This window comes from Peromyscus maniculatus, chromosome 15, assembly GCF_049852395.1.
Source record: "Peromyscus maniculatus bairdii isolate BWxNUB_F1_BW_parent chromosome 15, HU_Pman_BW_mat_3.1, whole genome shotgun sequence".
In the NCBI taxonomy this organism is placed as follows: Eukaryota; Metazoa; Chordata; class Mammalia; order Rodentia; family Cricetidae; genus Peromyscus; species Peromyscus maniculatus.
In genome coordinates, this window is record NC_134866.1 from 60,689,147 (window position 1) to 60,707,625 (window position 18,479).

Consider the following 18,479-nt stretch of genomic DNA (forward strand, 5'->3'; position numbering starts at 1 on the left):
AAGTGAAGTCGGTGCCTCAGTTAGCCCACCAGGTCTACTGGAAGTACATATTTTTCCTTGTGCCAAATGCCGTCAGTCATGGGCCGCATGTTTGCTTTGAAAAGTTGCTTTGCTTCTTGTAAGTTTTTTTTTTTTTTTTGGAAGAAGTCCAATGCATGACATAAACTGTTTGTAACACTGGCTGGGCTGGAGACAGGATCGCTCTGTGACTTGGCTCTGCCGTTTCTGTGCTAGTGCTGGAGAAAATGGTGAGGGACTGAAAAACAGAAAAGAAACCGAGGGCTGGGAGCAGCAAGAGACTGGCAGAGCTTGGACGTGCCTCTTTCAGAAGCAGTCAGCGGCACACAGTTTCATTCCCTGACATCAGAGAGCAAGCATTCAGTGTTCAGATCAGCCACAGGTGTCTGTTCTGTGGATCACAACTTCCTGCTTTCCAAATTCCAGTAATGAGATAGTGACTACCTCCAGCCAACGATGACGTCACTACCAGTATGGAAGTCCTGCTGTCACCGCCCACGGTGGGCTGTTCATCACCCCTGGGACTTACTCTGTAGGTAGTGATCAAGCTGCTGAGCCTTCGCTTTGCTCAAGAGGACTAATCTTATTAGAGATGTGAGTTGTTATAAAAAGAGGCCAGGCACAGAGTTGATAGCTAAGAAAAGTAGCTCTTTGGCTGGACAACTAGTCAATGCAGTGACCTGCAAATGAAACAATAGCAAACTGGATTGACAGTTTGAATTCATGACACGAAATCAGGAAGCTGGCTTCACAGAAAGCACCAGGACTGTCCCGACCCATTTAGTCCTTATTTGTTTTCATAATAAAGATTTGGGATGCTTTCAAAATCAACAGACTGCCATAGTGTTGATTCAGAGCCCAAACACTCTCATCTACCTCCTTCCTGAAGTCACACCGACTCGAGAACTTGCTAGAAGGAAGCCAGCTTCGCAGTTCTGCAGAGTTCTTTGTGCACCCTGGAAGAACTGCTTATCGCATTGTTTAAAATCTAATCATGCTGTTTGTATTAGCATTTCGAACAATCAACAGGATCCACTTGGGCCTTCTAGTGATTTCACTGGGAACCACACGCCTTAGGTCGACCTCTATGATTCCCTTCGGCCAGATAGCAAATGTGCTCTGTGAAGAGTCCGGCGGCTCTGTCAGCAGAAGCTCCGCCACTCTTCACTGTCGTTTCCTGAGAGCACGATCCCAGGGAAGGCACAATTTTCTCCTGTTTCCTACTTTGCAGTCTGCTACTTCTGTGGACTGGAGACATCAACAGATACACATAGAAAAATAGCACACATTAAAGATACCAGCAAACAGCGGAGTCGGATTAAAGTGTCACCGAGTATCTGAAAAGCATCCCCGGTCTCTGTGTTTACCTCAGTGTATGCTGCTTTGGGGTACTTTCAGCCAGGCTTCCTCCTGGACATGAACAACCCTGGGCCATGGGCTCCAGGGCTTGGTTTCTTATTGCCCTGCCTTAGTCTCCAAGGTTTCATATTCCTCTATCTAGTGGGTTCTGCCTTTTCTGATTTCGGGTTGCTGGGGGCTGAACCTACGGACTCACGTGTTCTAGGCATACGTTAGCTCTAGCACAAGCTCTGTTTTACCTTGTGAAGGTGGAATCAGTTGGGTAAGAAGCAGTTACAGTTAAGAGTTCTGTAAAATGGGAAACCAGTGAGAGGTGAGAGAGAACAAGATGGGCATTGCCATGGAGCCAGGGATATACATCCACTTCACCTCCTCCCTTCTGGGGAGTTACTCCTGCATGTGGGGGCAGAAGTCATACTCACTTCTACATTTTCTTTTTAATATTTATTTTTATTACTTTTAGCCAGGTGAGTGCCTGTGGGTATATGCATATGAGTGCAGGTGCCCATGGAGGCCAGAGGCATCGAATCCCCTAAAGTTACAGTTATGGACAGTTGTGAGCTTCATGTAGCACGTGGATCCTGAGACCTGAATTCTGGTCCTCTGGAAGAGCAGCAAGTGCTCTTAACCACTGAGCCACCTCTCCAGCCTTGTTTATCTTTTCTTAATAAATGCTTTCAAATGTCCTGGGTGGGTAACAGGAAATTTATTCACTAGCTTGATTTGTTGCTTAAGGTTACTCTTATTAAGACTAGCTAAGTTGCTGGGCGGTAGTGGCGCATGCCTTTAATCCCAGCACTCGGGAGGCAGAGCCAGGCGGATCTCTGTGAGTTCAAGGCCAGACTGGGCTACCAAGTGAGTTCCAGGAAAGGTGCAAAGCTACGCAGAGAAACCCTGTCTCGAAAAACAAAACAAAACAAAACAAAAAAAAAAAAAAAGACTAGCTAAGTTACAGAATTCAGGAAATTTATAAATGATAAAGTAATTTTGTAGGAGCATTTCACTACGAGTGAAAATTGTAACGAGAGGTTATAATGCAAACAATAAACTTAACGATTTAGCAGTGTTATTGTTATTATAATATACATCGAGGCATGGCATGTCCAAGGAGGCCAGGAGAGGACACTGGATCCCCTGGAGCTGGAGTTAAGCCTGATATGGATGCTGGGAACCTAACTTAGGTTCTCTAAAAAGAGCAGCAAGTGCTTTTAACTGCTGAGCCATTTCTCCACGTATTATTTTTAGTAATCTTAGCAGTTCATTTTGTTTCTAGGAGACACAGTACTATGTAGTGTCTCCCTGTGAATGCTTTATTAAAGCAACCAGCATGGAAACAAAATGCAAACATCCTGGACACAAGAGAGGGGACTGTGGGTAAATATGATCAAAATACATATTAACACCATTTAGATGTCACCATAGAACCCATTATAGTTTATCATTAGTGTCTACTAGTAAAAACGTATATTTTTAAAAACAAAAAAAATCTTTAACAAAGTAGTGAACTGATCACAAGGTTCATATCATTCTAAGTATCACATTTCAAATCAACTATCTTCTACTCCCTTTGCCATGATTGACTGTACAGACGCTTCTTGACCTATGATGAAGTTATACTCCTACAAACCCAACCTAAACTGGAAGCAGTGTAAGTCAGGATGTGTTCATTACAGATTAACATAATAGCACAGCAGCATGGTGCCCTGTGGAATGTCCATCATTTTCCCTGGAGACAGCATAGATGATGAGGCTGCAGCTTCCAGACAATGCTCAGTACTGAGCTGGATGGCCAATAGCGAGGCAGGTGGGACTTCTGGGCAGGGAGAGGGGAAGTAGGGGAAGAATCTCTGTGTGAGAGAGATGCCAGGGAGATGCTGAACAAGTCGGACACATAGACTGGGATAGAGGTAAAAGCCATGTGGTAGAATGTAGATTTATAAAAATATGGATTAATGTTAGTTTAAAAACCTAGTTAAAAACAGGCCTAAGCTAAAGGCCATTCTTTCATAATTAATAATAAGTCTCCATGTTGTTATTTGGGAGCTGGCTGGTGGGACAGAGAAAGACTTATTAAAGGATAAAAATCTATCTGCTGGCTTTCGTGTTGACATCACATGTATATGATGCCAATGCCTTGTTGTCTTGTTGATGGGATTATTGTGTTGGTCACCTGCTGAATATGTGATACAACAGTACCTCAGAACAGACTGGATAATTAGCAATTAGAGAAACACTGTTAACTGATCTTAGTGGTGTGCTGCGAAGCGCTGAAGCTCTGATGATTTGTTTGTGTGAAATCACCTTATACTAAAATGCCTGTGCAATTCTAGTGTCACCTTAGGGACAGGAGAGGCTGTTGTGTTACTACACACCTATCAAGGTGCTAGAAAGGTTAATGTATCTTTTTTAAGTTTGTTTTCACAGACATTTTGTAAAGCAAATAGGGTTATCCTCATTTCTGAGAAATCAAATAACCTGCCGACACTCATAAAGCTAAAATTAACAGGGAAGGATTTACAACTAACTCAACATTGTTTAATTTGTTATTTCATGCATTTCTCAAAGTAAAGAGAAATGTTTAAAATACATGTGAAGGAAAACAGGGATGCAGAACTGGCTTAGTGTGAAACACTGAAGACAAACCTTCCTTGACCCAAGTATCTAATGCAGTTTCAAAAAGAATCAGTTTAATTTTAATTCATGTCTTTTCATCATTTTTCTCAGTAGAACTGTCTCCAGGCTGAGAAAGTAGAAAGCAGGTACAGTAACCTTTGGAAGCATGCATCCCAAGCTGCTCTTCACGGTGATGCTCTATCTTTTCTATTGGTTTAAAATATTTATTCAATCATTTTATTACTTGATTTTTTACAATTTTAGTTTTATTTGGTCTTTATAATTTAAAATGAAATCCTTTACAATTTATAATGTTTTTAATTGATATGGAATATTATCACTTTCCCTCTCCCTTTCTCCCATCAAGCCCTTCCCACGCCTCCTCAGAAGTTTATAACTTCTTTTTCTTTATTATTGTTACATACGTGTGTGTGTGTGTGTGTGTGTGTGTGTGTGTGTGTGTGCGCGCGCGCGCGCGTGCGCGTGCATATATACAGAAATACAACTTGCTGAGTCTGTTTCTGTTGTTTGTGTTTATATGGTTTCAGGGCTGACCACTCTGCATTGAACATAAGGGGGCTCATCCCTGGGGGAGGGTAATTCTCCATCTCCCAGTAGCCATTAGCTGCTTATAGTTATTTATCTAGGGGTAAGATACTGGAAAAATTCTCCCCTTCCATGTTAACATGTCCATCAATACTGCTATTGTTCTGGTCTTGTTCATGAAGCCATTTCTAGGACAGACTGTTGTGGGATATCTGTACACTGTGTGATGGTGTATTGCTATGATTGGTATAATAAAAAACTGAATGTCCAATAGCCAGGCAAGAAGTATAGGTGGCATTTCTGGGCAGAGAAAGGAAGAGGTGGAGGAATCGAGGCATCTGGGAGACTCCAGGAAACTTGGAAAGTGCAAGATGGAAGAGAGATAACGCCACATGATAGAACGTAGGTTAATATAAATGGGTTAATTTAAGTTATAAGAGCTAATTAGGAACAAGCCTAAGCTATAGGCCCAGCTTTCATAATAAGAAGTCTCCATGTCATTACTTGTGTGCTGGCAGTCCAAAGACAGTCAGACAAGAAAGCTTGCTACTACAGACTGTTCCACAGCAAACTTCCAGGTAGTCTGGCCCTCACAGTCTTTCTGCCCGCTCTTCCACAATGTTCCTGAACCACAGATACAGGACCTATGATGAATGTGTGTATACTGGGGCTGGGTTTTCCACCATCGATCTCTGCGCTGTGTCCAGGTGTGGTTTTCTGTGAAGGTCTCCATTTGCTGTGATGAGAGACTTCTTTGATGAGGTGTGAGAGCTATATTTATTCAGGAAAGGTGGCTCATACCCATAGAGCCATTTATTGATTCTTATTGTATGTGTTTATATGGTGTGTGTTTGAGAACGTGGGGATGCATGTGCCATGGCATGCTTACAAAGGTTAGAGTAGAATTTTTGGGAATAGATTTTCCCTTCCATTGTGAGCTCCAGGGACTCAGTTCAAGTCCTTCGGCTTGTGTGTGGCAAGTGCTCTTACTCTTGTTCAATCACCTTGATATTTTTTTTCTAGTTTTTGAAATAGGAATGTAGTCATTTTATAGTCAAGTACATTTCTGAATGTTAATCTGTGATTGATTATAGAGTCTAAGGTCTTATCCAGTAGTGCATTTAATTTTGATGTTATACCAAGTATTAAGTGTACCTCATCTGCTGACTATACAATGTTGCATGCACAAACATCCTTGGATTACAGTTCAGTCGATGCACTTGTCTTAACAGAAGTCACTAAACGCCTGATAAATTACAGTGGCTTTTAGTAGCTCCATTTATTAATCTGCATTTAGTTTCAGTTAAAAATTTATGAGATATTTGTTGATCTAAATCCATTTAGATTTTTGCTGGCTCTGACAGAGTAGATAATATCAGACTAACATCACTGAATAGAACTGTGCAGGCCGGAGAGGTGGTTTTAAACACATACATACTATAACAAAATGGTGGGTGGAAGCCGTCATAGAGCAATCAAAACGGCCGGTACATGAGGACCAGAATCCTAGACAGAATGAAGCCCATTAAATGGGACAGGCTTGTTTACTGCTGTTTGCTTTTGTTTTTGTTGTTTCTCCAGGGAATGCTCCAGTTCTGAGTTAGAGGCCTGATTGAGGAACAGAAAGTGGCACTCTGCACTCTGCAGTAACTACCAGACTTTCTCCCTCCAAACAGGATTCAAGAAACTAAGAGTGCACATAAGGAAAGAAAGTTCCAGATAAAGTAGGACTACAACAGCACTTAGCATTGCTAAAGCTGCATGCCGGAAGGGGAGGGCTAAGAAACTGAGCAGAAAGCAGCTGCTGGGAAGTTACAGAATTCGCAAATCTCCTAAGGCTGAGAAGAGATGACATCCAGGGACTGCCAGGGAGGAAGTTTCCAGAAGATGTGACTTTGTCCCACCCGAGTTTGTCCCCAGGAGAAGGAATAAACTAGGTTACCATCACAAAGCCTGTCGAGTTTCTACTGATCAGGCGGTAGGGCCAAGCCTTCTAAAGGAAAACTAAGTTCTACTGTGACAAAGAAATTGAAACCTTCTTTTCCAGAGGTTGCACATCAATTGCCAGCTGTGGGAATTGACGTTGCAGAAGCTTTTGCTTGACACAGGGTTTACTTTTCCCTCGGAATTTAACGCTGCAGGTGGAGGCTGGGGTAGCTCCGCCCTCTTTCCCAGCAGTCACTGCTCAAGATCATTTCAGCTCTAGAAATCACGTGCTTGGGTCCCAAGGCGCCACAGACAGGAATACACAAGAGCTGTGTGTTATAAGCCGAGACTGATGGACCTATAGGATCTGTGTGAAGGGAATGCAAGGAACTCATTCAGATGGAGAACCGGTGGTCCAATGGGAGACTTGAGGAAGACCACGACTGTGATCTCATCTCTTTGGCCTCATCTTTGTCCATGCAGCTCATGAGACAAACCTTTCTGTTCACTGATTTGTTCACAGAGTTTTACATTAATAAAACAATACACAGTTTACAACTTTTATATAATACATATGTATACATACACACACATAGATATTTTACACATTACTTTTACAAAGATACAACTTATTACAAAGACACAACTTAGGACTAGAATCATCACCTGTTTAGAAAAAAGGCAACTATTGCTCAGAGATGTCAAGTTGATGAGTAGATTTAAGGTTACAGGGCTGGGGTATACAGATCAACAGTAGAGAATTTGCCAAGGACACCTGAAGCCATTCATTAAACTCTGAGCGCCCAGTGATGAGGTAGAACTGAGTTTGTTTGACAATTGTATGCTCATTCTAGGGGACCTGACAGCCAGACATTAAAGAATGTTACCACAAAACATGTGCGGAAAAAAATGTTATAAAAAACAATCCTTCCCCACACTAGAATTTGAACAATAGGAAAGATAATAAAATTTTAGACCCTGGGAAAACATATATTAACAATAAGAGAAAGAATCTTTCTACTACATAAAAACTGGTCTCATACATTACTGCTTGCTCTGCTTTCCAAAAACTGTTTTAAAGACGACATGTATTTGTATCTTGGTTATTGCAAATCTGGTAAGCTTGCAGTTTTGTGTATTATAGTATGCTAAATGCTTTCCCAGATAAACACTCAAGGAGCATGCTACACGGTTAATGTGAATTGAAAAAAGGGGGGTATAAGAGGGCCCAAAAAATTAAAAAAGGAAAAACAAAAAGACAAACAACAATACCATGAGGAAACAAGCTAATGGATAGGATGGATGAGCTGGGGCGGGGGAAACTGAGGCACTTGTTTAGGAAAGCCAGAGTCAGCTTCAGGAAATCCCTGCTGTGTGGCCACCTGACACAGATCCCACTACTTGATTGGATGCTGCTTACTGGCAGATCAGCTTCAGAAGTGCATACCTGGAAAACCGAGCTCCTGCCAAAGCAGAAATCCTGCAGCTTTATGGGAGTGTCATTCATTGTCAGAAGGAGTGAGAAGTTCACATAAACAGACATTCCATCAGACCATATGGTACCAAAACCTGGAGAGCTTGGGGGAAAGTGGCTGAGAGATGTTAAGATACACCTGCTCCTCTCAGCTTCTGTGTATTTATTTGAGAAGTTATGGAGATGTTCAGGGTGCTTTGAAGAGTGCAGAAGGCGTTCATTAAACGCTCAGTCTTCTCTACAAAACAAACATAGTCCGTGCCCATCCCCAGTCTCATCCCCCTCCCCCACCCCAGTGAACTTGACACAGCTCTGGGATAAATCAATGAAGAGATGAAGAGTCCCAGCCTCCCCTGGCTTCTACATGTTTATTCCAGGGTTTTCTGGGAAGAGGGAAGACTGCTTTTTCACTCTTCATGAATAGTTCATGTGCTAGTCTCTAATGGAAACAAAGTGACATTTCTTATTACTGTTGGCTTTTTGGCTTTTGGAAGGCAATAGTGAAGAGAGTGTCTTGAAACAATTAGTTCTCTGTAACTGATTATTTTAACAATGCGCATTTCCCAAGAACTGTTTATCCTCCAAAAAAGCTGCTAAGACTAAATGTGCACTGTATTTAAGCAGACACCTGCAGTGAGCTACACAGGATGCTAAGTGGGAATTCCAAAGCAAGGACTGGGGAGGGAGACTCGATTTTGTATATCATTAGTTTATTTTTTCCTCCATCTAGTAAAATTTTGACAGTGCATGAAACATAGAAGAAAACCTGAACTAAATGTTGGACATCAGACTGACACTGACTGGTTCTGATTAAACACAGAACCATATTGGAGATCCCTGCCGTGATTTGCAATATGGCCTGGGTGTTGTCCAATCCAAGCAGTCCTGTGTCTTGTGCAGGAGAAGCACCATGAGTTCCCAGACTAGTTAAGTGTTAGCCTTTCTGTGGCTGAAATCTGGGGATGTTTATGAGATCTGTAGAAGCATGGAACAGATTCAGTGAGTTTGGGGAGTAATATTTCAGTATTTTAATGATTGATGGAGTCCTACTTATGCCTCCCAGCCTGGTAATTATTCTCCTTCATTGTTAAACAAATTTGGATATACTTTGGCTTAAATAATTCAAGAAACCAGATCTATAAATAGTAGCGTGAATCCACTAAGAAATGACAAACTCATGCTGGAGAGATGACTCATAGGTTAAGAACACATACTGCCCTTGTAGAGAGAGGATCTGGGTTCAGTTCCCAGCATCCACATCAGGTGGCTCACAGCTGCTTGTAACTGCAGTTCCAGGGGATCCGACATGCTGGCCTGCTCAGGCACCTGTACTTACACATACAGACCTCCCCCGACATCATATAATTAAAAAAAAAAACTTTTTAAAAAGAAATGTCAAAGTCAATTCATTTTCCTTCTAAAATGGGAGTTACTGCAATGATGTAATGGGGGATTGAAGAAATGTTGTCTATTATGAATTTGGCAGCAAACGCGGAGACACTGAAGTTCCTAGAGAAGCTTGACAACAGCTGTCCTTGGCTTCCTCAAAACTGGAATCAGTGAACAAGGAGCTTTAGAAAGCATGTACAGTGGACATCTGTTATTTTGGCCTGATCTTTCCTATCGGCAAGAAGATCCTTTCTCCTGGTTCTCAATCCACCGTGTGTTTTAGGATCATTTGACTCTCTCCGCCATCGGAATCGGTACACGGAACCAGCTGGGGCCTGGCTTGAGCCTGGGCTACCACGTGACTGATTCCTCTTGGGGTGCGGGTGAGGTTGGGGCAGCACGGTCCTTCCCGACATTGCTAAGGAAGAAGTTCTTTTTTCTACTAGAGCTGGAAAGCGGTTGGAAGGTGAGTCGGGCGGTAGACACCGGGATCAGTGATCTGAGAAAGCCCAGCCAGGAACATGAAAGAAAGGGTCCTGGGATTTGAGCATGGCAGACAAGTAAGGAAATACTGCTTCCTGTTGAGCAGCCTTGCAGCCCTACCCTGACATGAAATGAAGCACAGTAGATATTAGGGTCTATCCACAGTACATCAAGAGTGTCATGGGAAGGTAGCAAGATCAGATATGATCATGCTTACATCTTTTCTATTAGCTAGTGAAATAAGAAAAAAATTCTTAGGGTTCAAACTTAAAAGGCATTTCCTGTCTTTATTCTGTATATTTTGCTTATAATACCCAGTGGACTAAAAAAAAAAAAAAAAAAAAAAAAAACCAAGACACAAAAAAGCCCAAGAAATATAACTAATGAATATAGATCAATAAGAATTTGAACAAGAGTTTAGTTCTTGGGGAAATTTCTGTTTTTTGTTTTTGTTTTTGTTTTTTAACAGTTCATGGGTGATTGAGTATTAGACATAATAAAAGACATAGTTAGAATGATGATTTTATTCTAACCTTGCTTTTGTATTTATTTATTACACTTTAAAATATATAAATTTACATGAATATGTTCCCAAATGCTCAACTCTATTAGTAGTGTGATAGTCCAACTTGGGTCTTTCAGTAATTAATGCATTTCTGACAGTATTTCAAGTGGTAAAGATTCCTTATTTAAAATATATCAAACAAGGCTGGGCTGCAGTGGCACATGCTTTTAATCCCAGCACTTGGGAGGCAGAGCGAGGTGGATCTCTGTGAGTTTGAGGCCAACCTGGTCTACAGAGCAAGATCCAGGACAGGAACCAAAACTAAACAGAGAAACCTTGTCTCAAAAAGCCAAAATAAATAAGTAAATAAAATAAAATAAAAATCAAACAATACAAACAAAAACTATATAATAAAGAAATACATTTTTTTACTCATTGGTCTCACAGGACCCATGGCATCATAATGATCAGGATGTAAAAACAGAAGGCAGGAGCCCCTGAGCAAAATATCTATTTTGCAAACACAAATACACAATATAATTTTGTGGTCACAAAAACCCACAAAAAATTAACCAGAAATCATTGAGTCTTCATGGAACATACCTGGCAGATCCTACCATTCTACAGGTGTACTGCATGGAAGGGATTAGGTTGAAGACCCAAGGCAGTTCATAAATTAACTCAAGCAACTCCAGAGAAATGACCATTTCCAAATGCTCCTTAAGAGGCATCATGACTTTGAAGAACATGCCAGGTGCTAGGTACCAAGCAGTAATGTCACACAGAGTCCTTGCTTCAGTAATGCCACACAGAGGAAATTAAGCTCACTAAACATGAGTTTGAAATATTTTTGTGGTAATATTTTATTTGTGCTCTAATAACTAAAGCTTACTTGGAGATCAGAGGGAAAAGCCAGCCACTATATTAAACATAGAAGTCAGGCAATGGTAGCACATGTCTTTAATCCTAGCATTGGGGAGGCAGAGATTCATCCAGATCTCTGTGAGTTCAAGGCCACACTGGTAGTGAGGCCTTTAAACCCAACAGTAGTCAGCCATAGAGGTCTGTAGGTCTGTATAGACAGACAGGAAGTGATAGAGCTGGGCTGAAAGAGGAAAGTGATATAGCTGGGCTGAGAGAGGAAGTAAGAGGGCAGGGACAGACAGGCATATAAGTGTGGGTATACAGGAAGTAGGTCTCTTTGGAGGCTGAGGAGTTGGTAAGATGAGGTTGGCTGTGGCATGTCCTATTCCTCTGATCTCTCAGTTTTTACCCCAATATCTGACTCCATGTTTTTTATTAATAAGACCATTTAGCAATTCGTCTTACATATTTTTAGTTTTCACTTATACTTTGCTTGTAATAAGGACTTCAAAGAAGAGATGATAATTTTTCTATCTTCCAGTGAAATCCAACATTACACTTAGCACAGCTGTTTCAGAGCGTAGCCCCTAAGTATGTAGTTCAGTAGATTAGAGAGGCTCCCATTACAGCCTTACAGTCTGTGTTGATTTGACCCTTTAATACAGCTCCTCATGCTGTGGTGACCCCAACCATAAAATCACTTTTGTTGTTATTTCATAGCTATAATTTTGCTACTGTTAAGAATCATCATGTAAATATTTTTGGAGATAGAGGTCTGCCAAAGGGGTCATGACCCCAAGATTGAGAAGAGCTGACAGAAGGACTTCTCCTGGACTCCATTACAAAGGTAAATCCCACTGAAACTCGTCGACTTCAGTTCTTGACCGACCGTTCTCCGACACAGCTTGAGTTACTTTCCCCGATTTTTCTGTCGGGTCACCTCAAGCTTTCAACTCACTCCTCTCCACACACGACCCTGCTGCTCGGCTTGAGAGACTGTGAGACACGAATCCCATCTCTCTGCTGCAGCGATCTCTCCTATCTATCACTGACAGGAGGAGATTTTCATCCCCAGCTGGCAGGCGCGTCTCTTCACCTCCTCAGAGAAGCCCTGTGCTTCTGCTCTTCCTGCCTCCGACTGACCTTACACGGTGCCTGTGTTACACAGTCTCTCCCTTGCTGGTTCTTTTTCACAAGGCTCCAAAGCCTCCTCTGTGAACCATCCTTTCTTCCTAAACTATAATCCTGCCCCCATTTTCCCCTGCCTCCTCCGTTCTAACTGTAGCCCCTAAACCACTGATTTGACATCACTCAAAAACTTGTCCGAACTGTAAAGTTTCCGAGTTCACCCAGATGCTGTAAGGGCAGCTCTGGAAGTGAGGCCTAATGATTTGATGATTGGTAGCTCCCTTCCTGTAACGGAGGGACCTTGAATGCATAGAAAGGTTTTGGAGCCACCCCATGAAGTCACATTGCTCTGTGTTCTCTTCCTATTGGTTTCTTCACAGCTGTGGAGTAGGGACTGCATCTTGTTGAAGTTCTCTTTTCCACAGCGACTCCAAACTCTTAGCCTGGTTCTCCTCTGTGCTCTCCCATCATGCTTTAACAATCCCTGTCACTTGGCATCTCCACATACCCAGTCACAAAAATGTTGCTGAAGTTAATGGTGTCTCCAAAACCTCACCAGTTCCACTGCATATTCTCCAGAACCATGGTCTTTATGTGATCGAAGATGTCCGCGTCCAATCAGCACTCAAGTCAGGAATTTCTCAATGATGTTCTTCTCCTGCACTCTACATTCGAATATTAAACCACTAAAAAAATCTCAACCGTTCTAAAACCTGTCACTGGCCCTCACCTTAGGAACACTGTCAGAATACTCATCTTTTAGATGACAGCAGCCTGCCTGCTCACAGTGTCTCTTTTGAGTATTCCCTCCTAAACATTTCGAGATATTCTCTGAAAGGCTAAGCATGAGTATATGAGCATGCCATGTCTTTCAAAGGGAGAAGAAGATTAAAATCAAAACACCCAAGAAGGCTTCCTCCTGGATGAGGCTGCTGCCGACCGTCCCCAGAGAGCATGGGGAGCTGGTATTTAAGTCAACCTGCCCCTTCTGTCTCCTTTCACTTTTCTCTGCCCTGTCAACCCTTTTCTTAATCTAGACACTGTTAATTATTTTCTTCTTTTACAACCTCAGCCAACACTGTTTTCCCAGCCTGAAATAGCTTGTTGGTAGCTACACATTCTTCATTTGTCTAAAAAGCATGCGGGGTGTTAGGGATTCCGGTAGAAGCAATGAAGCACACCACAGACAACGTGAGCTCACATACTCTATCTCTACAAACGGCTTCTTATTGGAACTTGGAAACCACCACCATGCAAGCACGGCTCTGCAACGAGTCAGAAATCCAGATTTTTAATGTTTCTCAATTTTAAAGGGCTGCAGAAAATATTTGAAAATCGAATCACTCCTGTGTGCCACTGTGCAGCCACCAAAGGAAAAAAAATGCTTGTGCCCGTGTTGTGTAACACTCTTCTCTGAGATCACAACATTCCATCCTGCAGGGGAGCGCCTGAAACAGGTAGCTGAATCCCTAAAAATCAGCTTCAAGAAGGCCCTTCCCCAGCAGAGTAAATGGAGCCCAGTTACAAAGAAGACGCCAGAATATAAGCTCAGCTTCAAAAGAGACCAGACCAGCCGCCTGGAAGAAGCAGAAACCAGCCGAGCTGCCTGGAAGAGGGTTAGACAATTGAGCACCTGGAAAGGAGGCTCTCCAATCGGCTGAGCTGCCTGCAGACTGTGCAGTGGGCTCCAGGTTCCCAGCTGTCGTGAGCTGTCACCCATGCTGGGTTGGTACAGCTGTCTTTGAGTCATTTCTGCTCCTGTAAGTGACCCCTCCTCACCCATATTCCTTAAGTAACCCCAATAAAACTCATTGGTCAACCAAGTTAGACTGGTGGTATCTGCGCTTCGGTCTGTCGTGGGATCCCTGTCTGGGGTGAGTAGATGAGTGTGTTTTGTCTCCCCAGGAAAAGTCTTGTCTCACGACAGCAGGCTGTCAATGTGGACTTTGATCTCATTTCTGCCATAATCTAGGTGTCTGAAGCTGGCCAAGGCTGGCCTCTGACCTACTGGCTCACCCGTGCACGTCACATGGATTGCATGCTGGCACAGGCGGAGGGAAATGACCCTTACTCAGCTCTCACGACACTCCACTTATGTCACCTGCCATAGCATAACTTGTGGCTAATTGCTTACTCATTTCAATCACCAGTCCCACAGGGGCATGGCCATCTTCTCTAGGTATCGGCAGCACCAGGGAACTGCCTGGCACCTTAAGTAAGTGCTCCACTGGCCTGCACAGAGATGCCCATGTTCCACCTGACTCCAAACTCTCAGGTCACTTGATGTTTTCCCCTTCCTAACCAGACAATGTACTTTGATTAGATGTCATCATGTAAGCTTATTCTGTCTCCCCCTCCTCTTCCCTTCTTCTGCTTTAAGACTGGGTATGGACCCAAGGGTCTTGCATGTGCTGGGTAGATGCTCTACCACTGAATCATATTTCAGCTGTGTGCTATGACCCTACTTGTGTATGTAACTCTCTATATGCACATATACATGTTTTACAAGATGGTGCACAAAATAATGACTGCATAAAAGTATTCTTGGCAATTTCTTTACATTATTTTAGTCTAAGGGATTTTTTTCACTTTGGAAAATAAGAAAAATATGCTCATTTGTTACATTTGATAATTTCAGGATGCAACATTTTCCCATTTAACCAAAGCACTAAGAAGCACTAATAGCTTTTAGTCATAATACCCAAGCATATTTGTAAAATTAATTTAAACTTGCCATTACTGGACTCAAGAAAGGGTCAAATCATTTTTTTAGTTACTGAAATATTCTTATATCTAAACATTAGGGTTTAAGACGAAATTGTTTAAACATCCATTTCACTACTCAGTTGACCTACTGTCTAGACACAGCTACGGCCCATATATGTACATTGGTCCTACATGGTTGCTATCTGATTATAACTATCCATAAAGAACATATTTTTGCAGTTGCTTAATGTTGCTGAAAAGAAACAAGTAAATATTTTCCTTTCCATGTGTGGATGATGGGTAAGCAGGAACTCCAGACACATTTCAGATGTTAGCTATTGGGCCCCCCCACATTCTTCTAACACTTTGTATGTCATTGTGCATCCAAGCTCATCTGTATGTAGACTCTTACTTTTCGAACGTTGACACTTGGGTTTGGCATTCGTTAAATACATGTGGCCTTTGTAAGGCTTGGCTTACCTGCAGGCTATTGAAAATGACGAAGAGAACCAGCATCCAGAAGTGTCGGTAGGCCATATGCAGTCCTCCCCAAAGCCATGTCACAGAAATCAGGGCAAAGAGGTATAAAATCAGAGGAATTTCTGGAAAACATTAAGAAAAAAAGAGAAAAAAAACTGAGGTTCAGAATACTGCATGATCACACATGAGCACAGAATTATTCTGGCCTCCTTTTTGTGGTGGGTGGTGTCTATCCTAATACCCATCCAGAGAGCAAGCTAGGAAATCCTTCTGCTGTGTGGAGAAGAGAAGGTACAGCCATATAGTTCCTGGTTTTCAAATAGATCTGCTTGTCACTTGGGGAAGGGGAAGGAAGAGATTTGTCCCTGCCTAGGCTACCACCTGCTGGACTGTGTGGGAAGCAGCATAGACAAGTACATTGCTCCCCAAATTTCCTTAAGAGTGAGGGGTGGCCTGAGCATGTTCCAATGCTACACTTAAATTATAAGCTTTAAAGTTCTTTGGTGTGACCCCTGAGATAACAAAATGTATTGTGAAGGTTCAGAGTGGAGATGAAGGAACTAACTCCCAGTTACCAGCAGGGAGCATTGGAGCTGCCCATCAGGCTCTCCTGAAGTTGTTTAATGGTACCCATATAAAGTGCCCCACACAAAGGGCTCCGTGCCACTGGGGCGCTAACATGTTCTTTTTGTTGATAGTTTTGTGTGTATGTGAGGGTTTTGCCTGCATGGATGTCCATGCCTCACGTGCAGGCAGTGTCAGGTGGAGCCAGAAGAGGGTGTTGGATCCTGTGGAACTGGGGTTTCAGACAGTGGCGAGCCACCATGTGGGTGGTAGGAATTGAACCTGGGTCCTCTGGAAGAGCAGGAGTGCTCTAAACAATTGAGGCGTCTCTCCAGCTCCGCTGACGGTTTTTGAGATGGATTGATTCTGGGTCATGGGACTTGACTGTCATCTCCACTGTCTCCTTTGATTTTTGGGGTGGGGAGATTGTTTGAATTCTCAAATGTCTTCACAGAAGAGCTCTTAATTGTGATATAACAGTCTACGTTTAATTTAGAAATTGAATGAGATCTTAAAGCAGCCATAAATAAACCTATGTTCAAGTTATTGAAAGGCATTAGCACAGACTCTCAGGACTGCCCTGATGATCCACCAGAAGCACAGAGTCCTCTCCCTGTGGGGGTTTGAGTAGTTAAATATGATTTTAGCAATTTAAAATTTCCCTTTTGTTCTGAAACAACCTCAAGCTAACAGAAGAATTGTAAGGACAGTGTGGTGACAAGGCCTTGTGGCCTTAAATTGTCTGGAAGTTGTCTATGATTTGTATTTTCTATGCCAACGTTTGTAGATGTAACTAACCATCTTATTAAATAAGAAACACAGAACCAATGTAAAGAAGAAAGCCAAGAGGTCAGAGCTCAGAGCTAAAACCTTACCCTTCCTCCTTCGGTGGTCCTACCTCTCCAAAAGAGACCTACTTCCTGTGTGTTTGTCTTTATATAGTCTTTCTGTTCTGCCTTCTCATTGGTTGTAAACCCAAACACGTGACTGCCTCATCACTGCCTATAAGTACAGCCCTCCAGGTCTTAAAGGCATGTGTCTCCAATGCTGGCTGTATCCCTGAACACACAGAGACTTACCTAGCTCTGCCTACCAAGTGCTGGGATTGTACACATACGCCACCACTGCCCTGCTTTCCTATGGCTTGCTAATAGCTCTGACTCCCGGGCAACTTTATTTATTAACACACAATTAAAATCACATTTCAGTACAAATAAAATACCACCAGACGTTTTCCTCTATAGACACAATTTCTAAAACCATGAAGGCAGCACAAAAACATGACCAGCACCTTCAAGTTCCATTCAGTTATTATTTTTAATTTTTTGTTATTATTTGTGTATGAACATATGTGTTTATGTGTTTTTATAAGTATATATGTATACATGTATGTATGTGTGTTTGTATTTTGTGTGTGTGCCTGAGTAAGGGCATCTGCGTGTCACAGCATATTTGTGAGCCAGAGGACAACATTCAGGAGTCGATTTTCTCCTTTCCCAGTGGGTTCTGGGGATTGAACTCAGGTCATCAGGCTTGCATGGCAAGTACTTCTCCACATTGAGTCCCCTCACAGACACCATTAGCTATTCCAACAGTTCCCTTCACGTGGAACAGCCAGCACTGTACAGCTGGCATCTCTGTAACCCCCTTACCAAACCATTGAGAAAATCTTTGAATTTGATTTTTATTGGTTCCAGGTAGTTTTTCTTGTAGAGTACTGTAATGGTAGCTTTATATTTCAACTTGACTTGATTTAGAATCATGTGGGGAGAGATTCTCAGTGAGAGATTAGTCGTATTGGGTTGGTCTGTGTACGTGTCCATGGAGATGTGTCTGGATTACTGGTGTCAGATGATGTGGGGAAGACCTAGCCCACTCCTGGTGGTGCCATTCCCAAGGCAAGAGACCTGGACTGTATCAGACAGTGGTTCTCAACCCTCCTAATGCTGCAGCCCTTCAATACAGTTCCTCGTGCTGTGGTGACCCCCAACCATAATATTATTTTCGTTGCTACCTCATAACTGTAATTTTGCTACTGTTATGAATCATAATGTAAGTCTCTGAATTTTCCAAGGGTCTTGGTGACCCCTGTGAAAATGTTGTGACCCACAGGTTGAGAACCACTGGTATATGAGTAGAGAAATGAAGCTGAACACAGGAAAGCAAGTAAGCAGGTAAGCATGGGGATGTGGTGTGAGCAGCTGTCTTAAGTGCCTGCCCCCTTTATTTCCTTACTAGGATAAACCATGGGCTAAAATAAACCCTTTCTCCCCCAGCTGCTTTTAGTCGGAACATTTTATCCTAGCAACAGGAATGAAACCAGAACAAGTACCACAAATTTTGGTTTTATTTTTTCCATGTTTAGATTTGAACTGTAAATGTAGACATTGCAAGTGATAATAGATTATTGTAACACAGGAACTC

General features: G+C 42.4%; 1 protein-coding gene across 1 annotated transcript in view; it reads right to left on the reverse strand.

Annotated features, from left to right (window-relative positions):
* Nucleotides 1–18,479, reverse strand: part of Adgrv1 (adhesion G protein-coupled receptor V1) — a 541,812-nt gene that overhangs the window by 33,574 nt on the left and 489,759 nt on the right. Inside the window, exon 87 of the mRNA XM_076552019.1 lies at nucleotides 15,492–15,613. Within this exon, the coding sequence (XP_076408134.1) occupies nucleotides 15,492–15,613 (122 nt within the window). The remainder of the gene's footprint in view (nucleotides 1–15,491; nucleotides 15,614–18,479) is intronic.